The 25,158-nt window shown below is 47.3% G+C and overlaps 2 protein-coding genes across 2 annotated transcripts in view; one reads left to right on the top strand and one right to left on the bottom strand.

Moving 5' to 3' along the window:
* Nucleotides 1-2,146: 2,146 nt before the first annotated feature.
* Nucleotides 2,147-3,226, bottom strand: LOC115314850 (the record flags this gene model as incomplete). The annotated part of the gene is made up of 2 exons (XM_040214860.1): nt 3,146-3,226; nt 2,147-3,055 (listed from the first exon to the last, which is right to left on the bottom strand). Coding segments are annotated over exons 1-2 (990 nt in total), but the record flags the coding sequence as incomplete, so codon positions are not given.
* A 1,963-nt stretch (nt 3,227-5,189) lies between these two features.
* LOC121837369 overlaps nt 5,190-25,158 on the top strand; it is a 52,649-nt gene continuing 32,680 nt past the window's right edge. Inside the window, exons 1-3 of the mRNA XM_042292975.1 lie at nt 5,190-5,305; nt 15,776-15,977; nt 16,339-16,611. Coding sequence (XP_042148909.1) covers nt 5,190-5,305; nt 15,776-15,977; nt 16,339-16,611 — 591 coding nt within the window. The remainder of the gene's footprint in view (nt 5,306-15,775; nt 15,978-16,338; nt 16,612-25,158) is intronic.

The following is a 25,158-nucleotide window of genomic DNA, read 5'->3' as shown; positions in this document are numbered from 1 at the left end:
ACCGATTAATTAGTCGACCATGCTCTTGTATATTCACTGTATATAAAAGTTCTCCTTCAGTACTCCCACTCCAGGCCTGTTTCCTCGGGGCCATGGTAGCAGCGAGCCGCAGCCCCAACTCTGGGTTCCGCGCCTGAGGTCGCCACCCTCCCGAACGCAACAGTACCTAGATGTGTTACATGTGAATTTGGAAAAACGTGCGGAGCTTCGATGATGACGTTTCGCCAGCACGTGCGGAATTTTTAGGCATTGGTGCGGTTGCGCATCACTGGTGTGTGTGTGTGTGTGTGTGTGTGTGCGTGTGCGTGCGTGTGCGTCTGTGTGTGTGTGTTTGTGTGTAAGGGGGGGTTCTTTTGATCCTTCCCGTCATTTCTTTGTCGTCACCGCTGTCTCGGGTAGTATTTTTGTGTTCGCGCGGAACAAGTCCTGCTACGGTTTGAGTGACATGTGTGGCAACTAGCCAACGATGACACTGGTCGATTATCGATAGACCTCTCTCTCGACAGAGAGAGACTCAAAGTTCGTGTTCATATTTTTAGAGCGCAGCTCTTAGGGGCCCGTTTCCAGCCTGAGCGGCGTCGCCGTTGGCGTCGGCGTCGCCGTCGCCGTCGGCGTCGGCGTCGGCGTAACCGCGCCCCTCCCTCTCCTCCTCCTCCCTCTCCTTCTCCCCCTCCTCCTCCCCTCCTCCTCCTCCCCCTTCTCCCCTCCCCTCCTCCTCCTCCCCCTCTTCCTCCTCCCCCTCCTCCCCCTCCTTCTCCTCCTCCTCCCCTCATTGTCCGGCTTGAGCGGCAAGGAGGAAAGCAGTGCGAAGGTGGAGGAGGGGGGAGGAGAGACGAGGAGCCGGAGGCGAGGGGGGGGAGGAGCTTGAAGGACGAGGAGGTGGTAAAGGAGAGGGAGTGGGAGCGGGAGGCGAGGAGGACTAGCAGGCATGATCACGAGGGAGGAGGAGGAATATACCCTCCACTCCTCCTCCTCAAGAGCTGCGCTCCAATTCGGCGTTACAGGAAGTTGTAAACGGCTTTCACTTTTTTCGTCACGGATATTGTGGGACGCATGGATACGTTCGACAGGTGAGTAACAACTTTTTTACGGGCTTTCTTGGTCATGTGGGACGCGAGTAAAGTGCTGCAGTCGGGTTGTTTTTTGTTTTTGTTTTTCGTGATAGAATGGCATCTTGATCATCGTTATCCGTGAGCGTTTGCGTCGACATTTGTAAATATGCGTGGTAATATTCTAGTTTTCACTCGAAGATGAATAACAAATTTGTGTGATTATTGAAAGTGCGTTGTTTGTGCTTATCTGTTTATTTATACTAATGTTATTTTATTGCCTTTACCGCGTTTATACTACAATCTTAACTGTATTAAGGTAATATTATTATTGTATACAAAATAAGTTATATTTTGTTCTAAGGCAGCTCGAGCCCATAGGAAGAAGTAAATTAGTTGACTGTAAATAGTAAGTTTAGTGCCCCTGCCACACGGAAGTGAGTGAAACATGTCTTTGATATGCAAAGGAGGATCGCCTGCCATGGCCGAGATGGTCTTAAGCAGGAGGGGTAGGGTTATTTGGGTTGGGGGGGGGGGGGGGAGGGAGGGGGTGTGAAGATGAATGCGGTGAGGTTATATGAGGTTCTGTGTCCCCGATTTTTTGATGTAATCCATCAGGGAGTCGAGGAGCGCTTTGCGGTGTTGTGGCGAGCCTCTGGGCCGGGCCCACTCTTCTAGCGTCCTCGGTCGGTCTTCCTCACGGAGGACTTCGAGGGTTTTTTGTCTTTGTCTATCTAGACTTTTGCAGTTCCAAAGAAGGTGTTGGAGTGTCGCCATGTTGATCCCCGTGCAGGTCTCGCACTTCGCTTCTTCTGGTTCCAGCAAGCCAAAGCTCGCCAGTTTCGCTGGAGTGCACGCCATCTTGGTCCTGATACGACGGACCCGGACGGTAGCCCATCGGCTGTAGCCTGCTGGTATCTTGTCTTCTTGTGGTGGTAGGAGACCCCTGAAGTAGGCCTTCAGCGCTGCCTGTCAAGTTCGGCCTGCTCCTCCGGATCTACCGTCTCGTGCCTGCCGGATGGAGAGGTCGGGCCAAGCGTGGAGCGATAATGCGCTGCCTCCACTGCGGCTCTGTGTGCCCTCTCGTTCCCGGCTGTTCCACTGTGTTCAGGAAGCCACGTTATGTACAACTCGGTGCCCCTTTCTCGAAGCTCCGTCGCCATATTTTTTATATTTTTAGTCGTGCGGCCTTTGGCCCTGCTGCATCTGGTCGCGATGATCGCCTCCTGAGAATCCGTAAAAATTCTGGCTTTACTGGCCGTTACTGAGATGCTCAGGATGTCTTCGATCGCCGCAAGAATCGCCCTGAGCTCGGCTTCTTTGACGGATGTGCCCTCCGGTAGTGCATCGGCCCACCCCTTGTTCCTTCTTGGGTCGTGCCATACTGCTGCTGAGGCTCCCTCGGTCCTTGCTGCGTCGGTATAGCGTATCTCGTCGCCCCCTCCATGTTCCTCGCGCCAAGCTGCATGTAGTCTAGCAGCCCTTGCCCTCTTCCCTTCGTTTAGGGCTTTAGGGAGTGGCCGATGGTCTGTGACTGGCTCATCTTGCCACGGTGGAAGGGGTTCTTCAAGTGGAAGCTTGTTCCTTATGTCGTGCCCCAAATCCTCTAAAAGTCGACGACCTTGCCTGGTTCGCTCCAGTCGTAGAAATTGAGCGATGATCTGTGCGTCGGCTCTGTCCTCAATACGGCTCATCTGAGCTTCTTGACTCAGCTCTTCGAGTGGCGTGGAGTTGGGAAGGCCTGTGATCACCCTCATGGATCGGTGATCCAATCTTTCTAGCTTTTTCCACTGCCCGCAGGTGAGATTTAGCCAGTTGCAGCTATATAGAGCTCTCGACGTGAGCAGGGCTTCCGCCAGGACGCGAAGAGCCTTCTCTTCGGCGCCCCATGACTTGTTGGTTGTTTTTCTAATGAGCTTCGAGCCATGAACCCAGTTTTTCCTTATCTCTGGGAGCCATTTTGTACTTCTCGCCGCTTCCTCGAAGATGACTCCGAGGATTTTGATCTGTTGTTTTCTGCCAATCTCTTGCCCGTTTACCTCGAGTCATATCGAGTTGGCGATTCCTTTCCGATGGTCTCGGGGCCTGGCTACTACCATGTATTGCTTCTTTTCAGGGGACGCTTCCATTCCGAACTTATTGAGATACTCCAGGACTTGTTTTATGCCGCGTTGCATCGTCCATTCCTGCTCACCTAAGGATCTGCCGCGGGTCCAGAGCGTCACGTCGTCAGCGTAGACGGCGAAACCTAGTCCTTCAATCGTACGAAGTCGGGTCGGAAGACCCGCCCTCACCATGTTGAAGAGGACCGGCGATATCACCGCCCCCTGCGGTACTCCTCTGCAGTTCGGCGTCTGGGGACCTTTGGTGCCTCCAATTTTCACCTGGAAGTTTCTATTGCGTAGGAAGTCCTCTATGAAGTTCAGTTCCTTGGCTCGAATGCCGCATGCCTTGTCTCCTCTAGCGACAGCCCAATGAGGGACAGCGTCAAAAGCCTTTCGGATGTCGAGAGCAACGACAAGTCGCGAATCTTGCTTATTCTTTTCGGCCATAACCTCTTCATAGAAATCTTTGAGGCTGTCATGGGTACCCATTGCCTCTCGGAAGCCCGTCTCTCTGGGATCTAGGCACTCGTGCTTCTCCAAGTACCACTGAATCCTCCTGAACACAATCTTCTCCATCGTCTTTCCGACGTTAGATGTCAGGGAAACCAGCTTCAGATTTTCAATTCGATCGAGTGGCTTGCCGGGTTCGGGTATCGGAGTCACCCAGGACAGCTTCCAATCCTCCGGCAGCCTCCCCGACTCCCAGACCTGATTGTATTTGTCCAGGAGTCTTTTCTTGGCTTCTTCCGGAAGATTTCTGAGTGCTTGATAGGTGAACCCGTCCGGGCCGGGGGCGCTGTTGGTCTTTGTTGTGAAGAGCGCGTCTCTGAGTTCTCCCGTGCCAAGCGGATCTTCCATCCCAGCTTCTAGTGGCATGTCCAAGTCCTCAGCCTTTGCTCTTGGGGTCATCGGTCCTCCGTCCTGGGGAAAAAAAAAGTTCACTGGCCTTGATTGCCAACTCCTCCTCGCTTATGTTTAGCTTAAGGGCTTGTGCCGCATTTCTTGTCCTGCGCTTCCTTCCGTCGAGGCCCCGGCAAGTTCGCCATGCCTTTCCAAGCCCGGTGCGCTGGTTGAAAGACTCGCAGTGAGTTCTTTATTTTGTGCGTCCCAGTTCCTTCGTGTACCTGTTGGCCTTCGCCGTCGCATGGTTTAGCTTGATTTTGTTCCGTAGTGTTTTCTTTTTACCGTATCTCTTGGGCGCTTGTAGCCGGCTAGCCCAGAGATTGAGTAGGTGGTTGTCAGGGGTGGGGGCATCGGGCTTCACCAATATCTCCGTCTTGGCTTCTCGGAGTGCCTTGCGTATGCTCATCTCGACGTCTTGATCGTCTTCCGCTTCAAAAAGCTCCCTGAAACGGTCCACCTTTACTACCGGTCTCTTCTCCTTATAGCATGTCCCTTGGCCATGTCTGAGCTTCATTTCCAGGGGGAAGTGATCGCTGCCGAGGCTATCTCTCCATGGCGTTCATTCAAGGTCGAGACATCTCGAGGCCCAAATGAGGTCCGGGGTAGAGTCCTTTTGCCTCCGCTGCTTGGCTAACCTAGTTCTGACGCCGGGTGCATTGAGCACCTCGAGGCCCACATATTCATGGCTTCAAGGATATGTTTGCCCCTCCTCGTGTTGGTCGTATATCGTATACCTGCTACAATAATGGGATCTCCTTCGGATAGTTTGATGAGCCCTTTGATTCACTGCATCATCTCCCCGTCTACCGCTTTGGTTCCTGGTCTAAGATAGACAGAGGCCACGGGGATTTTGGTTCGTCCACGCCTGATTCCTGCGGCGACAACTTCTCTGTCAGTTGATCAGAGGGCTGTCGTATTCAGTTGGGCTTGCGGTATATGTCGTAGGATACCAACGGCTGCCCAGCCCCTCTTAGTTACAGGGCTCTTCTCCCGAAATCTAGGGGCCCTCTCGATGGTAGGGTTCCTCTAGAAGTTGAAACACGGTCGTGTTATGGTCGGGGCCCTTGTTTCTTGGAGTAGCAGCACATCGGGCGGGGGCTGCGTCTCAAATCGTAATTTGAGTTCTGCACTTATGGCCGTAAACGTACAACAATTCCATTGGGTGATCCGAGTCAGTTCCGTGGCGATCCGTCTAGCGTTGGTTGTGGAGTTGCTTGCCATGCTTCAGCTCGGCTACCACACGGAAAAGTTAATATATTTTCATTAAATGATATGGGACTCAAAGGGACAATGAAGGCAATTTCGGAGATCTTTTTGGCGATTGAACTGGGTTCCAGGCACGTCTCGGGCCACGTTGCCCAAATTTCAGCCGAAACCGGCGCTTGTGTGCCGCGCAAATCAATTAAACAGTCGCGGTAATAATCGCACCGGGATCGACTGGGGCGACGCCCCAAGAGTTGCGGGATAAGCCAGGAGAAGCGGAGCTCACGTGACCGATGCGGGGCCAAGGAGCGTGACGTCACAAGAGACGCGTCAGCGATTGGTCGAAACAAGAAATGTGCCCTCGGTCACGTTTTGGTTCGCGATTTTTAGAAATACTGTTCTAATTTCCACTTGAATAACCATCAAAAGTATAAATCCGATCGGAAATGATTACTAAACCGTAAATCAAGCAGCATCATTAGAGAGTTTTAGGGAACCGTTTTTGCACATCCGATACGGTACGATGGGCCCTCCGGTACGAACTGCGCATGCGCCTGTCTTCTGCGATCTTACCGTAATGCGCTGGTGGAACCGTAAGGCACGACCGGCACGAACAATGGCCGACATGGACAGTCTCGCTTGGTTAGCAAAACGGCTATTTCTCTGGCGGAGAGAGCGTGCCGTGGCTCCATCCGTGAATAAAACAAATCGTGGCAGTGCCTGGCAGGAGCGCCATGTGTGACAGCAAGTCCGTAAAGTTTCAGTCAGCAAATAAGGAAAAGAATAAGAACATAACGCAATAGGACTTTTTCAATAGAAATAAATAGGTGTTTAGCGTATCGGTAGCTCAGTGGATTGGAGCGTCGATTTCTTGAGCTCGTGGAAGAGCGGTATTGGAGAGTTCGAATCCCGGTGACCCAGACACCTTTTTTTTTTTTTTTTTTTTTTTTTTTACATATTATAAGTTTTTTTTTCTTTTTTATACAAACGTCGGATGTGCATTTTGAGCGCTTATCACCCGTTTTTTACAGCTGCTGTTAGGACTGAGGATTATCTGTAGTGGCAAAAGAGCGAGCAACAGCCTTCTGCATCAAGGCTATGGATACTTTTTAGTTTAAAAATGTTGCATGAATTAAAAATTTCTGTACAAATGCTAATCACATATATCCTATAAAACTAGCCCTTTGAATATTGGGTGATAGTTTTAATAAGTGCACAGCAGTAAAGTTACAGGTTTTCCTTAATATTTTCTTCGTGGTCGTACCGTACACGGCGCAACGATCGGTACGCGGGCGTACGACCGTGATCGTCTGCTATCTGTACCGTAAGAGCGCCGCATCTACCTCCGTCCCTCCGCCTCCTCTTTGCAAGCGGTTTACAGTAGTCGACAACATCTTTTTACTTCGGGGGGTGCTAGGCGCTACTCCTTTTTCGCTCCAGCACTTTGGAATGACGCAGCGTTGAAAAAGAACTTCTCGTTGCGAGGAGCGAAGGAACGGATTGACCTCCTCGTAAATAAAAATAGAGATTTGAGACGCACTGAAAGGTACGTCATTCCAAAAATATACACACTGTATGGAAAGAAAAACAGAAACATTCCTTCCTTATCTAACGAACTCCCAGAGTCCCCTACGAATATAGAATCCACTAGGGTACTAAAAAGGAAACTAAGGAATTGGTGTCAAGCATCTGAGCTGTAGATATCGTAGCCTAACCGTTGGAGATATTTCGTACTTTTATTTCATGGTTGCGTGAGTAGACTTGGCTATAAACACATATATTTCATGCTCCAAAGTGTTCGTTTTTGTATTTATTTGTGCTGCTAATTTTGTGTTACTTTCATTTTTTTTTTGTGCTGCGGAGTGTTTTCTTTTTTTTTTTTGTAGCAACATGTATTTTAGTTGGCCGCCTGGCCCCACATACAAACAGAATGCTGCTTTTGTGGGCCAGTTCTTTATTTTGTATGACTTGATCTTAAAACAAAAAAATAATTAAATTGAAAATTGAATTGAAAATTGAATTGAATTAGCTTTGTACAAGAAAAATGACCGCATCAACTTGAGAATGAGTATATTTTGGTTATTTTTGTATTTTCTTCGAAATTTAATATTTCTATTTTTATTTGTCCATAGCTTTCTTAATACTCGATCCTGCATTGGGCCTCGAGGAAAAGAGGCAGGATCGCTAGCAGACGACTTCGAATGTTGATGATAAGCGCGTGCGAGCGTGTTCTTGTTGCAAATCGAGTTTGCTTTCGGCAACGTTTCAGCATATCAGGACGTGGTTGGTGTAAACATCATATTTGGTTGATGTAAAACACCAAAGCTTGCCCGCTGAGAACGCCTGATTTATTAGAAAACAAGTTACCATTTACGGTCGAGGCATTATTTTATTCCCCAAGTATATAAATCTGGTAAACTGAAAGAAAAAAAAAACAAAATACGCTGGCACATCATTCGTGGTATCCGCACATCATTCCTGGTATCACAACTTTTTTGTTTACTCAAAAGCTACGCCAAGTTGAACGTCCTATGCCTTGCCGCCAACAAGCGCCTTCTCTTAGTGTATCGGTGCTCGGTGGCACCCGAAAGAAATGCGACTGACTCCGTGTCATGGCAAACCAAAAAGAATGTTTATTCCCTCGTGCCCCTGCACAAGTCACGGGCCCCACGGCACGCGCGTGCGTGCCTCGCTTATAAGAAGTGGGAAGTTCAAAAGAGACTCACGCCACACTTAGTGCGCAGACAGTCGTACAAAATCGCTTTTTCTAAATTGCTTTCGCTGTATAGAGCCAACTCCAAGTCATGGTCAAAAAGATCGAGCGCCATTGTTCTCGGAAAGCTCGTCTGCTTCTTTAGCAGACGAACATTTTAGAACTTCGCTGTGCTAGGGGCGACACGCCGTGGTGCGCCAGGTTTTGTATTACGGAAGCGCATTCATTCCAGTAAAAAAACGAGACGAACTATAAGTAGGTATACAATATTTTAGGTCCTCTATATATTTAGGGTGCGATCTTTATTTACTTGAGTTTCTGCGATTTGTACAAACACACGCAAATTTGTCTTTTCTCGATGAGGCGGATGCAGGTTTCCGTTGCCAGGGGGCGCGACCTGTACCGATCGTCTGCTATCGTCTGCAAATACGGTTCCCCCAAAGCCGTTTCAGGGCACGCGATCGGTCCACACGCCCGATCCAAGGTATCGATCGTTTATGTTTATTGATCGTATTTTGTTCCGGTTCCCTAAAACTCTCTATTGTTTTTTTTCTTTGCTACGCTGGACGCGAAACCGGCAACCAGCAACTATGGGCCAACAAAATAAAATTAAAAAAGAACACGGTACTCGAAAGATTTTGCAAAATGGTAGCTGTAGATGGCTGTTCTAACGGTCGACTGAAGACCAGTATTCGTTCGGGCGACGCTAGTTTTCACGTGTCGGTTGCTCTTCGTGTTCTTTGACGACGAAAAGAGGACGTCCGCGGAGGAACCGGATCCCGGAACGGCGGGATCGCTGCCGCTTTCCCTTCGGCATCTCCCCCGCGTCCGTCCTTCGGCATGCGGGCCGCTCGTTGCCGGCTGGGCGGTCTCCGTCGGGTGATGTCCGAGGCCGCCACACACGTACTCCCGTTCCGTTGGTGTTCGGTCACTCAACGGAAGCTCGAACTCGCTCGCGAGAGCGGCATTCTTCCATGTTGACAGAGTCGGCGCAACGACCGCGCCACCGCGCTGCTATAACCCATCGCGGTAACCAGAGTCTCGATCTCCTAAATACTACCGATACCGACTATTCACACTTGACGTCACTCCCTACGTCACCTCCGTTTTCGGAGGCCCAGAAACGAGACTGGAGATGGTTCAGTTTCGGTTTCTTTACTTCTTTCGTAGGCACATAAATACGCGTCATAAATGTCTACAAAAAATTGGGCGGCATGCTATGTTCCCAAGAAGCATTAAAACACCATTTAAAAAAATTAAATAAAATCGTCTTCATTGTCCCTTTAATCAGTTCGCGGTCTTCAGTGATTATACGAGCGCCGCAAGCTGATTTTTCCACCCCATATTGTGATTCGCTGCAAATTACATTTCTTTTGCTATGTGGCCGGGGTATGATGCAAGAATTCAGTGACTGCACGCGATAAAATCGTTTACATGATCGTGGCACTTGTCTAGCCGTGTCTGCGTTCACTACGTCTATCTGATTTTTAACTCTGATCTGTTTTCCTGTGCCCAATCACTGCGTGTCTCGCCATATTGTCGAAGTATTTTTGTGTAAAATATGCATTTCTACAGCAATAAATGCGTGACTCAGTGTTTTCTCTTATACGCCTACCTTGTACCATTTCATACGGATTATTTAGCGGTGTAATATTTTGCCCGTGTAATAAAATATTTTCGAGATCCGTTGCTATGTGCAGCTTTCATTTGAGCTAATAAGACACGCGTATGTGACTAAAAGCGCGTTACGACGGTCGATCCACGCGCGTTGCCTTCGCTTCGACGCGCGCCTCCGATGGCCTTCCTTCGCGACGTCACGAGAAGAGCGCTACGGCCTTCTCTTCTACACTCTTAAAAAAAAGGGTACTGTAGTACCCTCCTTGAGGGGGGAAAATGACGAGCACACAGGGCAACCCCTTTTGGAGGTAACGTTACCGCCTGCAACGAGGGTGCAAACTTACCTCCTTGGTTAGGGTGCAACATTGCGTCCTTTTGGAGGTAACCTTAGTTCCTTTTGGTGTTAAAAGTGCATCCTTTCAGGGTCAGCCTTTACCTCCTTTAGGGGGCAATTTCAACCCTTTTGAGAGGTAAGACGACGTAATTGAGGGCGCTGCTTTTACCTCCTTTTGGAGGGAACTATGATCCGCTTTGGGGTTAAATGTACACGACGAGGAAAACTGCTCAGAAAACGCGCACTACGAGGAACAAACACGACAGGACAGTGCTGTCCTGTCGTGTTTGTTCTTCGTAGTCCGCGATTTCAGAGCTGTTTTTCCCATCATGTATAACAGCAACCAACTGGCCCAGTTCACCCCCTAATACAGGTTAAATGTACACTTGATGGAATCACTTTTGCCCCCTAAAACAAGGTACTATGGCCCTTTGTGGGTGTGATAGTACATGTTTCAATGGTGGGCCTTACAATAGATGAAGACGGCCTAGTTCTGAAAGTAAATGACAATGTTTTATTGTGGCTGTCACAGACAAAATGGCATAAAAATCAATGGTATGACTATACATCTTATAAAAGTTCTAAGATGAAACCACTAAGCGCAATAAAGGCATCTGGAACAACACTTTCGGCGCTCTAGTTCGCGACAGTCAATAAAATTGTCACAAAAAGTACATAAACAATCGGTGTCTACCCGGAAAATAACAGTGAATGCTTGGAACACTGCTTGGAATAGCGAAGCTTCATTGGGGTGAACTCAAATGACTGAGTTTTGTACAAACCAGAATCAAAATGAACGCACTGTGATATAAAATAGATTCTTTATCACATATATTGCAAACAGCAATACAAACCAATACACGACTAGCAATGACTAGTACGTTGCAACTCAAGGAGAGCAGTACACTATGCCCGTCCTATCCACAGTAGTGGAATGAACGCTGGAGTAGAGGAAAGCAGACTCCGGGATTTGCTCTTCCAATGTGGAAAGAAGAAAGGGCTCGTATCTCCTGCTGCTAATGAGCTGTATTTAAACCTTGCAAGCACAAATCAGTGTGAACATGGAACCACAACCCTCGAATGCTTTGAGGCACCAAGTATGAAGTACACTGAAATAAATTAAGTATGCAAATGCTGCACAAAGCAAAACGCTGTGAGTTCGGAAATTACAAAAATGTGACTCTAAAGCAATATCATTGACCTTCTGTAACTCTCAGAATCAACCATCCTGCCTTATGTCAGACAAAAAAAAAAAGGATTAAACAAGTGACATAAAAAATTCCTAAACCTGCATAAAAAGGCATTAAAAGAGAAACTACTTTTTGGCATTTCGTTTAGGTTCGAAAGCAATTCGTTGCACGTGACTCCACATTTGAGTGTTTCAGATCAATTAAGTACTCTAGTGCAATGAATCTGCGCCTGAACTGGTGATGATACGTGTAGTCAAAGATGAAGTAGAGGCAGAATGCAACCAGGACTGCCTCAGCAGGCGACGCGGCTTTGAGGTCTCCCTCCACTGCCACATCGCTGGGCGCCTCAGGATTACTTAGGCTTGAGCTGACAGCCACCGGGTAGATTGCACCGCCTGCCTGGAACCAAAAAAATATGGAAATCATGTGATATGAAGTTGAAACATATCATCCCCAATTTAAATAAACTGTGAAGAAATATTAGATTTTTCTAAGACGCATTTTGAGCATTTGATGGGCCACTGATTCTAGCATTATAAAGCATCAACCATACTTACCAGACGTGACTAGTTTAACTGTTGACCAACCACCACTGACTAAAATTATCACATGGCTGGTGGTAATCGTGGATTAGTAAGCACTTTGTATTCGCCGGTCATGTTTAAATTTGTCACCCCGATTTACTTAGAAGACTAACAAATCTTAGTCAAAGGGGGGCAACTACTGTAGCAGGTTAGTATATACAAGTGCTGATTGTTGGGCGAGTTGGTATTGTACGTGAAAAAACATGAGTGCGCTTTAAGACAAGGACAGAGGAAGAACGTACACCACAGAGCGCTACACCACATTAGCTACTCAGGACAACACCCACATGACCGCCAACCCTAACTGCCGAACTTGGGCAAATATGCAAATATTTTTGCCGAAGTGCTCTGCCACATTAAAATTGAATGTATGTTTTATTTAGACATGAGAAGAACAGCACACAAGGACGAAAACACAAAAAAGAACACCGAAAAAGACGCACTCAAGCGCCTTGTGTGTCTTACGCTAATTTATTTACTCGAAGTATACCCTCAATTTTCTCTCAGAAATGAAAAGAACAGCACACACACAAAATAAACATAAAGATCAAGAGCCCCATTCCAAGCGCACAAATGGGAACAAGGAAATCAAAATAAAATATCGAACTACGCTTGCCTGCAGTAAGCAGTATTAAGAACTGTCACGGGATTTGTCCAAGGTAGCAGGCATCCAGTAACCTCGACGAAATCACCCTGCACTTAACGTTGCCGCAGGACGAAAGAAATATATTCAATCAACTTCAAATAATGCAAACTTGAGCCATACCTAACGCGCCTACTGAAAGATTATTACTACAGTCATGTCTCGTTAATATGGACCCCGTTAATCGGGACACCCCGCAATATGGACGAAATTTTCGGCGACCGGTCTCCCGCCATGCAATTCTGTCCCGTTAATACAGAAACCCGCAGTCCGGACTATGGACGGCTATTTTGGGGACGAAACGGGAAAATACAGGCATTTTTGTCTCGTTAATATGGACACGTGTCCACGAAAAAAAAATATTAGTGACCCCAGTGTGTACTACAGTAAAACCTCGTTATAACAAAATGGGATATAACAAACTAATGGATATAATGAAGCAATCATAATTCCCCTTGCTTGTTAATAGTGGGCAGAAATGGACATTGGCTATAACAAACTAATGGTTATAACAAAATAATTATGACCGCTCCTTCAACTTTGTTATAACAAGGCTTCACTGTACTCGGAATTCACCATTGCCTTTTTGTTCCCCGTCTGGTTACTTTGAAGGCGAGTCCACATACCCGACAGAAGAAAAGGTTAGTGAATCGTAGAGGTCACAGTTTGTACCCGGAATTCACTATTGTCCTCCGCCCTTCACTCTAAGAAAAAAAGGGTGTAGTCGGGTGCATCAGCAGCACATGCACCCTTTTCCTGAAGGACGCACCCTCCGTTGCCCAGCCAGTGTGCTTGTACACCGACAATGAGCATCCCCCTCTCCCTTAAAAACATCTAGGTGTACCAATGCACCGCCACGCTAGCCACGCGCCCCGATCAGCTTGTGCTTGGATTCCCCCATGGGGGGTCACTCTTTGGGATGGACAGTTTCTTAGGAAGTATGGAGCTATCGTGTTCCCTCGGTATTGACAGTAGAGTGGACGCTATGCTTGTTTTAGGCCAATCGGGTCTCCGAGTAGGATCACGTGACTACAGTCTCCAAGCTAGAGATAAGGCAGAGCACGGCACCAGCCTGAAGGCCAAGGCCACGGATAGCATCCACTGCACTATTAACTTTGGGTCGAACTTTCAAGAGGATATAAGCGACAAATCCTTTCATTGTTGGGTTGCCCCCGAAGATAAGCCTTTGCGAGGGTGGCCCCTTTCGGCCTTGAAGGAGCTGCAATTTTCATACTCATTTCTTTTTCTTTCTCTCCCTAAGCTGAAAGCATAGAAGAAGGCGCGCAGTTGCCGGACCAATGAACCTTTTTTTATCCCTCGACTCCTCTGTCTGAGCGCGGATACGGCAGGAGGTGATCACGTGGTAAAGCTTTCACGGATGACGTAGTAGCTTTTTTCGACCTCGGAATGTCTGCTTCCCGGCCTAGTTGCTTGTGTGCTGTGCTGCGATCATATTTCGCCCGCGACAACGTATTCGAGTCTACCAAGATCTCCAGTGTTTGAAAAGTCCTACGCGTGTATCGGCAACACGGGATTTCTTCAAAAAAGCCCAAGGAAGTTATGTGATGTGTTTAGTGTTCGGTTCGGCAAATTACTGCTTCGGCCACATCGTGTTGAATCTTCACGGACCCCTTTCTTTTCGTTTTTGTGTTTGTGTGGTTCTGCAGTGCCCGTGTCCACATATATATCGGATTACATATTTCAAGTCCGGTATTTTCATCGTAAGTGCACTGCAACCTACTCCTTTGCAACAACTGACCGTTCCGTTCCAGATTACCTCTAGAATTAGGCAGTGTCTATTTTCTAGCAGCCGGGAGAATAATTTCCCCGAAATTCTATTTGCAGTCGCCTGCCATTAGCTGTATACAATCATGTGACAACTGCAGGTGGAATACTGACTTTCTTATTCTCCTGGCGTTTTGTGAAAACACGTTTTTGTCGATGCACGTTTTGTAGACACGTTTCATCAACACTAACGTTTCATCGTCACTCGTTACGCAAAATGCACGTTGTAGGGACATTTTGTCGCGCGTGTGTCTATGAGGCGCGTGCTCACCGACCCAGCCGACCCGTTCGCGCCGCTTCGTGGCGACAGTCTGCGGCGGCTAATTACAAAAATGTTAGCGCACCATTCCCCATACACTTCACTTCGCGGATACATTCTGGGGCGGCTCATTACAAGAAAAGAAAGGAGAGAAGCTAAAATAGAAAAGCTAGTCTGAGCTGTCGATGAAACGTCGTTCGATGAATTAACGGCGACTGCCGGTGGATATTTGTGGAAATAATTCTACTGGCTGCTGGCAGAATGGACACTACCTAAGACTCACCCCCGGTTCTTCTTTGCTTAGTAATCTTTTCAGTTGTGTAAAAGCTTCTTTGTACGTCTTCAGATATCACGGATTGCTTGCAACTTGTTTACGGAATAGGCTGTCTAATAAACTTCTATGAGATTTGAAAACAATACCGTGTGTCCGTTTACCTGTCTTTTTGGAATCACCGGGGCGCATACATTTTTTACTGTTTTCCTTGATGTCTTAAATAGGTTTATGAAGTTGTGAAACGGGTGCATAAAGTGGTGTAACCATGCACCTTTGAACCGGGTGCATCTGTGTTCTCTCCGAATTCAGTGAGTGTAGAAAGAGGTGTAATGGTACACTATTGAGCGGGGTGCGTCTGTGTTCCCTTTGAGTGAAGCGGGTGTATGAAGAGGTGCAATGGTACACCATCGAATGGGGTGCATCTGTGTTCCCTTTGAGTGAAGCGGGTGTAGAAAGAGGTGTAGCCGTACACCATCGAATGGGGTGCACCTGTGTTCCCTTCGAGTGAGATTTCTGTAGAAAAAGGTGTACATGTGCACCACACCAACGGGTGTACACGTACACCCATATTTGGGGTGCACTTGTATTCCCCCAAAGGGTGTAGTATATGTGACAAGCACTTACACCCCCTATGGGTGTACCCCATGACACCCTTTTTTTTAGAGTGTTGAGATAAGACCTGCGCGCCTGAAAATGGTCGTTTTTTTTTTTGTTTTTTTTTTTTGTTTCTTGTTTTTCAAGCTTAAACGTATGCCATCTCCTTCCGGGTTGGCATACTTGATGAATCACATTCGTTGTGCATAAGAGGCAAGAGGCAAGGCTGGACGCTTCTCCGGTCATTTCGGAGGTGGAGACGATGGCAGGTGTTAAGCGTAAAGGCCCGTTCACACTCTTGCAACCGAGAGAGACCAAACCGGTTTTTAAGCCTCTTGCGATCTCTTAGGACCAGCTCCGCTCAGTGCATCCGGTCCCAAGAAGTCCTTCTCGGTCGTACTCGGTTGCAAGAGTGTGAACGCGCCTTAAACGGACAGAGCTTTCTGCTCAGCTGAAAAAGGAGACATGCAAATTCAAAATTGAAACGCCTTCAGCGTCTGTTCAGTACGTGAAAGAGTGAAGTGGAAAAAATTTTGGCGTTGATCTCGGAAAATCGACAGTCCACGCAATTCTAAAAGAATCAAAGAAATGGATGAGCGTTCCCACAGCCAGCTCCAGTTCCTGCTGGCAGCGACCCCCAAAGTTTGAGAAGTTGGAGGAGGCCGTCAACATCTGGTTTGCGGAAATGCGCTCCAGAGGGGCCGCCGAGATGCTGCAAGAAAAGGCGAAGGAGTTCGGCACAACGACGGGTAAGTGAGTTCTGAGCGTATCTTTTTAAGCACTGAGTTTGAAAATGTTTTCTCAAAATGTTACGCATTTTTCCCCAAAAATGTTGTTTCTTCTAATGATTTTTCTAGTTGCTCGTTCTCGTGCAATTACGCATCTACGTTAAAATAACTGTTCTCTCTTCAGTGGTTTTATTTTAATGTCTGCAATCTTCACGTCTTTATGCAGACATTCATGACCTGAACTACTCAAGGGGTTGGCTCAGCAGGTTTAAGAGAATGCATGGAATTTCAAGCCACCGTATTCATGGAGAGAGTGGAAGCGTGGATACAGCCGCCGTTGCCAGTGCTCGGAAACAGCTTGCGGAATTTCTTGCTCAGTATTCTCCAGATGATATTTACAACTTCGACGAGACTGGCTTTTTTTACAAGTTGGGCCCATCTTCGACTCTGGCATCCGAACCTGTGGCTGGAAACAAGCGAAGCAAAGAAAGAATCACGGTGGGATTCTTGTGCAACGCGAGCGGCACCCACAAGTGGAAGCCCATTGTCGTGGCAAAAGCGGAGCGACCACGATGTTTTGGAAAGACATTTGACCCGAACATGTATTGTTCCTACAATTGCAACAAGAAAGCATGGATGACAGGAAAGATATTTGAAATCTTCTTGGCAAAATTCGACCGCTTCTTGAAGGCTGAGAAGAGGAGGGCTGTTTTGTTGGTTGATAACGCATCATGCCATTCTGTTCGTGCTGACTATGAAAACCTTACCTTGAAGTTCTTTCCGCCCAACATGACTGCCAAAATACAGCCCTTGGACGCAGGAATTATTCGCGCGGTTAAGGCACACTACAGAGGTGAACTTGTGCGGCACTACATCGCTTGCGCGGAAGACAACGAACCGCAAACTGTTGACTTGAGGTGGTGCCTTCAAAAGCTGAAGAGGACGTGGGACGCGGTGAGGCCTCAAACCATTGTGAACTGCTGGCGTCACGCAGGTATTCTTGTTAACAGCTCTGCTATGGAGGTGGAGGATCCGATGGATGAACTTCCGCTCGCGGCCCTTCGTGAAGCTCTTCGACAACTCGGGGAGAAAAACCCAGATGAAGAGGCATCGGCATTCTTGGGTATAGACGAAGAGACTAACAGCTGGGAGCCTATGAGCGACGAGCAGATCATGGAGCTTGTCGGTGAATCCGCTCAACAGGGCCATCAACTTGTCGAAAACTTTGCGCCGACAGAAACAGCCGATGAAGAAGAGAGACCAACCGTTACTCGATGTGAAGCTCGCCGTGGCTTGGAGACAGCGATCGCCTACCTTGAGCAGGAAGGGGACGGAGAACGTGCATTTCAAGTGGCCGAAGTGTTGCGCTTTTTGGACACTAAAGTGGGATCGAAAGCGTCAGTGCAAACTCATATCTCCTCGTTCTTTGGCGAAATAAACAATGCTTTTTTTTTTAACAATTATTACCTAATGTTTGTGTTTTTGACCTTGATTCGTTATTATGGACGATTCACATTATGGACGATTTTTCTGGGGAAAGGAGGCGTCCATATTAACGAGACATGACTGTATAGACTTTTAAAAAAGCCTAATCACACGCAAAAAAAAAGTCATGACGACATTATAATTGCTAGTCTCTCTGCCGGCAACAACTTAATGACCTTATTCCGTAATATACTACTTTTAATGATAGCGGAGCGCACGAATAATTTCTAATTGCCGAATGTCGAACTTCGGCAAATATGTAAATATTTTTGCCGAAGTGATTTGCCTGATTAAAATTCAATGTATGTTTTATTTAGACATGAGAAGAACAGCACACAAGGACGAAAACACAAAAAAAGAACACCGAAAGAGACGCACTCAAGCGCCTTGTGTGTCTTACCCTAATTTATTTACTCCAAATACACACTAAACATTGTAACACCCATAACCGTGTAAGAAGGGTGTAGATTAGGAAAAACACCCTTTTTACACGATTTCTGAATATTGGTGGGTGTAAAAAGGGTGTGCTGACGTTTTACACCCTTTACACGCCCTCTTTACGCCCCACTTGCAGCGATGGTGTCTGAAATCGTGTAAAAAGGGTGTATGGGCGAATTTTACGCCCTTCATCCACACGGTGTGAAAGGGGCGTAATGGTGATGCTGTCAAATACACCCATGATTTCATAGCCGTTCATATTGAATTGAATTGAATTGGTTTTTATTTAGACACTAGGTCAAGGGTAACAGGACAAAAGGCAGATTATCTCTGCCTGACGTGGTCCTATCACCCGTTTACAATGCAAGCAATATTCATTGCTTTATTACAATACAAAGCAATATTTATTTCTTTGGTGAAACTGTTTTTGATGTACGGCGGTACGAACATCGAGTATAATTAATCGCCACACGGAGTCGCGTATGATTAGGAAGTGCTAGAGAATAGTTTTTGCAACTCCTATTGAACTCTTCGTTCGTCACGAGCCCAAAATTACGTTTCGCGCGTGCATCAGTTTTATCGGTTCAACCTTGATTATTAAAAAAAAAAATCATCTCCGCTCGCAAAAAAAAAAAAAAAATGATTGAAGACGCGTAAATATACAACCTAGGCAGCACACACTATTGCGCTGTTATGGAATTAAATCGGAAAGATTGTGTCGATATTATTTTGGTCTAGCCAATATCTGAAAAATGGGATGGGTCGTGCCGACGCTGTCCTGACATACCGTACTTGGCGCCGTTTTTGGTTGTCTGTCAAGAGTGTCCTGCGTGAATCGGCTATGCCGGCGAGGTATTTCTATTTCTTGACTGTCTAAAATCCGACGTTAAAAAAACAATACAAAGCAAGATTAACCGAAATAGAATCTGCTTACTTTTAACCTGAGAAAGACCTTTTAAGCTGAAGACTTGAACACACTGTGGCACCCTCATTTCGGATATTACAACCTCACCTGACTGGGTTTCGCACTACTTATAGCACCTTCACTTATATTTTATTTTGGAGTGTAGCTCTGAAGAAACAATGTCGCAAGACAATCGAAAGTGCCGGATTAATGACACCTCCAGGGACGTGACTCTTATCTCTGCGTAATGACACCAAAATATCTAGCTTTCCCACGCTTTTTTTTTTCCGGTTTTTCTTTGGGGGTCCATATCACAAGAGCGAATGACATTTTAGCGAACGGCGACATTTGAGCGAATGGTCGTTTTAGCGAATAACGGGGGCGCGCGTGAACCCATCCGCCGCGCTGCGCTTTACGCCGCTTAGCGGCGACAGTCTGCGGCAACTCATTACAAAAATATGAACTCACTTGGCCCACCCGAAAACGCCGCTTCGCGGCGTCCGACTATTCGCTAAAGTGTCGTTCGATGAAACGTGGGCGTTCGCTAAAACGTCATTCGATCAAGTGAGTGCCTCCCTTTCTTTGGTACACGTGAAACCGCGTCTTCGGCGGCGTTAAAAATAGTTTTTCGTATTTATCTTGTGATCTCGCGGTCCGTACCAGATCATGCCCGTCTACAGGAGTGGCATTTGGAGACGCTCAAGGTTGTACTACGCAAAGCAAGCCCTGGCGAGTCCGATTTCGCGACCTTCCCAGGGCAGGGCAGGTGGCAATACAAAGCAGCAGACGGAGATTGGCGGCTTTGTCCAACCCCCTTTGACCTCGTCTTCTGATAAGCCTCGAAACCTTCTTTTGTGTCTTCGTATTGCTGTGAGCGAGTGCGAAGGCCACTTCTAGCAAATCAGAGGGGTGGCGCAAAACACGTGACCGCTCTCCGTAGGACAAGGACGCTTGGACGAAAATTTGTCACGTGATTCGCTCTGACGCGCTGATGGGCTACTGGGGCCGTAGTCTTTGCAGTATGCCAAGCTATGGCGAGTTGTAGGGGCCACGTAGGTCCGGTTTACAAAAAGGGGGGCGCCCGTCAGTGTATTCCTGTTTTTCGTACGTTTGAGTCGCGGCCGTGATTTTTCGTCGTGAACGGCCGGAATACATCCATGCCAACTTTTTGGAAATGGTCGTTTATTTCGTCGGGGTCCATGGAATTATTGTGCTGTATTTGTGGGACGCGTTTCGACAAAGAGCTGCTCATCGGCGGCCGCGAGACTTCCGATGAATGTGATCGACCGCCTTCAACCTCGGCATTGTGTTTGCGTTGTTTTGTGCTGCCCGAATCGGACTACGCATCTATTGCGACAGAGAGGTGCTCATCGGCGACCGCGAAACTTCCGCTGAATGTGAGCGACCGCCTTCATCCTCGACATTGTGTTTGTGGATAGTTCTGTGCTGCCCGAATCGGACTACGCATCTATTGCGACAGAGAGGTGCTCATCGGCGACCGCGAAACTTCCGCTGAATGTGAGCGACCGCCTTCATCCTCGACATTGTGTTTGTGGATAGTTCTGTGCTGCCCGAATCGGATTACGCATCTATCACGGATTACATGAGATCGCTGTTTTATTTGTGAGTACTCTGCAAGCATGCCTCTGATAGTAGTCCAAGGGGGTTATGTTCGACAAATGTTTCATTTCTCCTAAAAAACAAACGGAAGTGACGGAAGCGACGATATCGCGTTTGATTGGTTGGAAGGTCAAATGGCGAAAATAGGTAACTTTCGTCATTTGAACCTCTAACCAATCAAACGCGATATCGTCACTTCCGCCACTTCCGTTTATTTTTAGGAGTAACGAAACATTTGTCGAACATAGGCTCCCTGCTTCCGTTTCAATAGACCATTTAACGGTTTACAAACATGAACTGCCGCTTACGTCTATAGCAACTCCCGGTCGTACTGTCTTTGCAAGCCTGTCAGTTTTGTCCACGTCACCAGTGCAAGGAAGCATAAACGTCACAAGAAAAGTACAGTTGGAGATTCAACTAGGGCCTTCGGTTGTACAATTTGAAGGGGTTATGAAACAATATCCGGTTGAAATATTTGTGACCTTACACGCACGGACCGCCACTGGTTTAGAAGCGTCTCGGTCGTGTTGGAATTGCGAGGATAAAAGAGAACTATTTCCTTCAGTCTTGCCTTCGCCAAGTTTGATGACGTGCGCGTGAACGTAGCTTTGCCCTTTGGCACGCTTGTAATAGACCCTTTCCAGAATTCAGTGCCATCTGGTGACTCAAATGGCAGTTTATCTTTTACTATACTAATGGTGGCAATGAACCTGCGGTCTGCAGTATTTAATAGGGCTCCGTCACTTAAAGGTCAACGGTAAACGAGAATGTGCACTTCACGACAATTATTTTTCAATCTCTTTTAGTGTCGATGGCGAAACGAATGCAGCCAGTCGGAACGAAGCGCCAACCCACATAGACGCCTTGATAGAGTTCTATACATCAAGTGGCTTTGAAGCCGAGTGAGGGCTACTAACAGATTGACTGGGACCGAGTTAGAAATGAACGCTTACGCAGCTCTTGCGTCCAATTCCTGCTCCACGCCGCGCTAACATCTGGAATGTATAAGGCAGGGGGGGGGAAGGTGCCGCCGCTTCCGATGCACCCTCCTCAGAATTTACGGCGCTCCGTGGGGGCCGCCATGTTAAAACTTGACACCAGTGTTGCTGCATCTGTAGATCATCTTTAAGTTAGAGCTGACGGAGAAAATCTGGCCACGGCGCAACGCCGATGTACGCTGGAAGCTAGAGCCGGTTTGCTTTCGTTGTTTTTGTTTGGTCGGAGAAAATCTAGCAACAACGCACGTTCAACATAGCGCCGGTTTTGCTTCGGCAGCTTCGGTTTGACCACGTTTGACGCGGTTTTCGAGCACATGTAGCGAAGACGTGACCGGAGAAGTGCCCCTTGGTGGTCCCGGAAGACGGAAAGTATCATTCGTAATCGTCGTGTGTGCTTTGAAAGCGAAGGGAGTCACAGGGTCCACGAGTGCGCAGCCACAAGCCAAGGTTCACGACAGCGCTTCGTTGACTTCGGCGATCTCGTTCTGTTTGGTGCATAGAGATAGGTTTGGTGCAACACGGCGATGGGCGGCAAAGAATTGAAACGTTCGTGGTGTGTGGTGCGGTGCTTGGAGGTAGAAGCCCATACTAACACGAAGCGCAAATTGGTTATTGTGGGGTTGAAATTCAGCGGTTTCAGTCCCGCGTCGTCGTCAGCTGATCCGGTCCAGCTGGTCCGGGAGGACGCAGTGAGCGATTTTAAAAGTAAATCTTCCTTCGTTCCGTTTCAAAATGTGGAAGATTCTCGACACATACCGTGAGTAAAAAGCTGCGGGCGTTTTAAACAAAATTACGTCGTTTTAATTTAACAATGGACTCCGGATTGTTGTCCTAGACCTGCCGTTTTTATGCTTCGTGTTGTTGGCGTTTGCACACAGCGACGCACACCGCCTGAGTAGATGATTCGGTCCTGCAAACGACAGGTCATACAGAATTTTAGGGAAACTTAAGTCACCACCGATATTTTCTTGTAAATCTCGTGTGAGTTTGTTGCGCTCGTTATGTGGTGTGAATAAATTAGGGCAACGTTTCCTCCTGCCTGGGGATGCATGAACTGAGATCATTTTTTACGTAGAACATAGCGTTTTTTCTTTATTTTGGAAAGTTGTTGGGGAATTTATTATGGTACAATCACTTGAGAGTTCAGAAATTGGAGAGAGCGAGCATGCTTTCCCAACTTTGTCTCTTTTCTCTCTGGCATTGCCCCTAGTTTCAAGTTGCAGTTTCAGTAGACAGGTACAAACTGCTCTAAAGCAGGTAAAAGACTGGTAAGTCAGGGCGGTGCGGACTCCGTGTTTCGCGCTTTTCGCAAGGTGACTGGGTAAGTGCTTTTGCGAGGTATGCGGAATACTCAAACGATTTTGTTACGCCCGTCGGTTGCGTCTCTCCAGCAAAACGAATAAGATGATCTACAAAGGCGCAATCACAAGCCAATATTTACGATAACAGTGCATTTGATTCGGTGGTCCGTGTAGTTGTATTTTACCCTGCTTTCTGCAACACCGTTTCATGGCGAAGAGCTGGGACGTTCACGGATTGTGCTGGGCTACCGGTTGACCCAAAGGCGGATCCAGAACTCCGTTTTTTTTTTGTTTTTTTTTTTTTCTTTTGGGGGGGGGGGGGGGGAATCTAAAGTAAGATGGACAGGACTCGGGTTGCGCCTTTTGTTTTAACCGCCGCAGAGCCACAGTGCACCGACGGCCGGTAGATGTGCGCCGCTGCGCGGACTTTTGGTTCTAAGCCGTGCTTTGATACCGCCGCCGCGGACTTCAGTCTCGGTTGAAGCGACGGAGTGGTTCTCCAAGTTCAAAGTACAGTGTGCCTGCTGGGGTGCGGCCTACCCTATTTCGAACCCTCGTCCTTGAGTACCGAGGCTCCTACCACCTGGCAGGCCGGTAGTTGGTGTTACTTCGGGGGATCCACCCATGTCAAATCGCCCTTCGAGAAGGGGGCAGGGGGGGGGGGGGGCGTCCCCGTCGCCCCCCTCTTGGGTCCGCCGCTGGGTTGACAGAAGCCCGCGTCGCCCGCATCGGCACTGAGTGCACTTGGGCTGTTGTAGTGGCTCTAGGCTGTTGATGCTCAAGCCTTTCATCCGCGGCTTGCCGCCAGCTGATCCGGCTGCTCGACGGTGAGGGAGCGGCGAAAGTTACCTCTGAAGTAAATGTAAATCCTTGTTCATACAGTTATCTGGTGTCAACGTGTGGAAGGTGTCCAACGTGTATTGAGGGCGGGAACTACGAGCGTTTTGCTTTGCTTTCGTAACCGAAACCAGAACAGCGAGATAACTGCCTTGCGTACTCCAAAATGATGAAAGCGATAAGTCGTCAAAAACCCGTTTCTAGGGTTTCAAACCAAGTAAACAAGACAAATATAATTCAATTTCGTTATCTGTATGCAGGAGGACTTATGTAACACAACAATACATTCTCGTTCCAAAACGAAAAAGAAAGTAAAACTCGGTCCGCCGTGTATGGCAGCAACTTCTCCGCTGCAAAACCTATGCTGGCAACGTAAGCGGTTTTAATATGGCAGCCTCCGCTTTGCGCCGCGTTCCCTTTCCCTCCTTCCCCCCCCCTGGTATAAGGCCTCGAATCATCTGCTTAGGAGCATCTTCAACTTCTTCCTTCATCAGTAAACAGAAGGCCGCCATTAGTATAGCACATATGCGGTTTTCAGATGATGATGATAATGATCAAAGTGGTCAGTCTGAATTCCGGAAAGGGTCTATTGCACGCACTTGCCCGCATAAGCAGAGACATGGCTGCGGCCAGATGACCTGCTTGCAATCGTCTATAGAGAATTTCGTAGAACCTGTTAGAACCTTGATTAACAAAATAAAAAGTGAACCAGGCATTTGCTGTCATTTTTTCGTGCACTCTTTTGGGTTATTACGCCCTACTTTATGGGCGTTGGTAATCGCGCCTTTTTTTATTTCCCTTTCTGGCGGTGATACACACAATTTAAAGGGCGTACTGCGCAGATATAACGCCCTAATAAAAAGGTGTACAGTGGAATCACACCCTAATTGAAAGGTGTTCGGAATAACGCCGTCCTTTAAGGGTGTTAGGGTAAAACACCCTATCTTAGGGGCGTTAAGGATAACGCCCTTTGTTTAGGGCGTTTTGCTACACCCAAATGGGTGTTAGTTATAGGACAAGCCATTTACACCCAGAAGGGTGTTGCGATGTTTAGTGTGTACCCTCAATTTTCTCTCGGAAATGAACAAACAGCACACACACAAACATAAAGATCAAGAGCTCCATTTCAAGTGGACAAATGGGAACTAGAAAATCAGAATAAAATATCGAACTACGCTTACCTGCAGTTAACAGTGTTAAGAACTGTCACGAGATGAGTCCAAGGTAGCAGGCACCCAGTACCCTCGACGAAATCACCCTACAACGTTGCCGCAGGACGAAAGAAATATATTCAATCAACTTCAAATAATGCAAACTTGAGTTATATATAACTCGCCTACTGAATGATGTTTTAGAAATGCCTGATCACACGCAAAGAAAATGCCAAGACAATATAATTGCTAGTCTCGCTGCCGGTAACACCTTCATGACCTCATTCCGTAATATACTACTATTAATGTTTGTAAAGCGCACGAATAATTAGCTCAGACATTTATATTCGGTATTTCATTACGTGACATTTTGCCAAACTATTTATTAAACCTCGTTAAATTAAAAACAAACAAACAAAAACGTTGCTATTAAAAATCAGTGT

The sequence above is a fragment of the Ixodes scapularis genome, unplaced genomic scaffold, assembly GCF_016920785.2.
Source record: "Ixodes scapularis isolate PalLabHiFi unplaced genomic scaffold, ASM1692078v2 PGA_scaffold3__209_contigs__length_174095766, whole genome shotgun sequence".
In the NCBI taxonomy this organism is placed as follows: Eukaryota; Metazoa; Arthropoda; class Arachnida; order Ixodida; family Ixodidae; genus Ixodes; species Ixodes scapularis.
The sequence above is the reverse complement of the archived record's forward strand: the minus strand, read 5'-3'. Positions and strand labels throughout refer to the sequence as shown.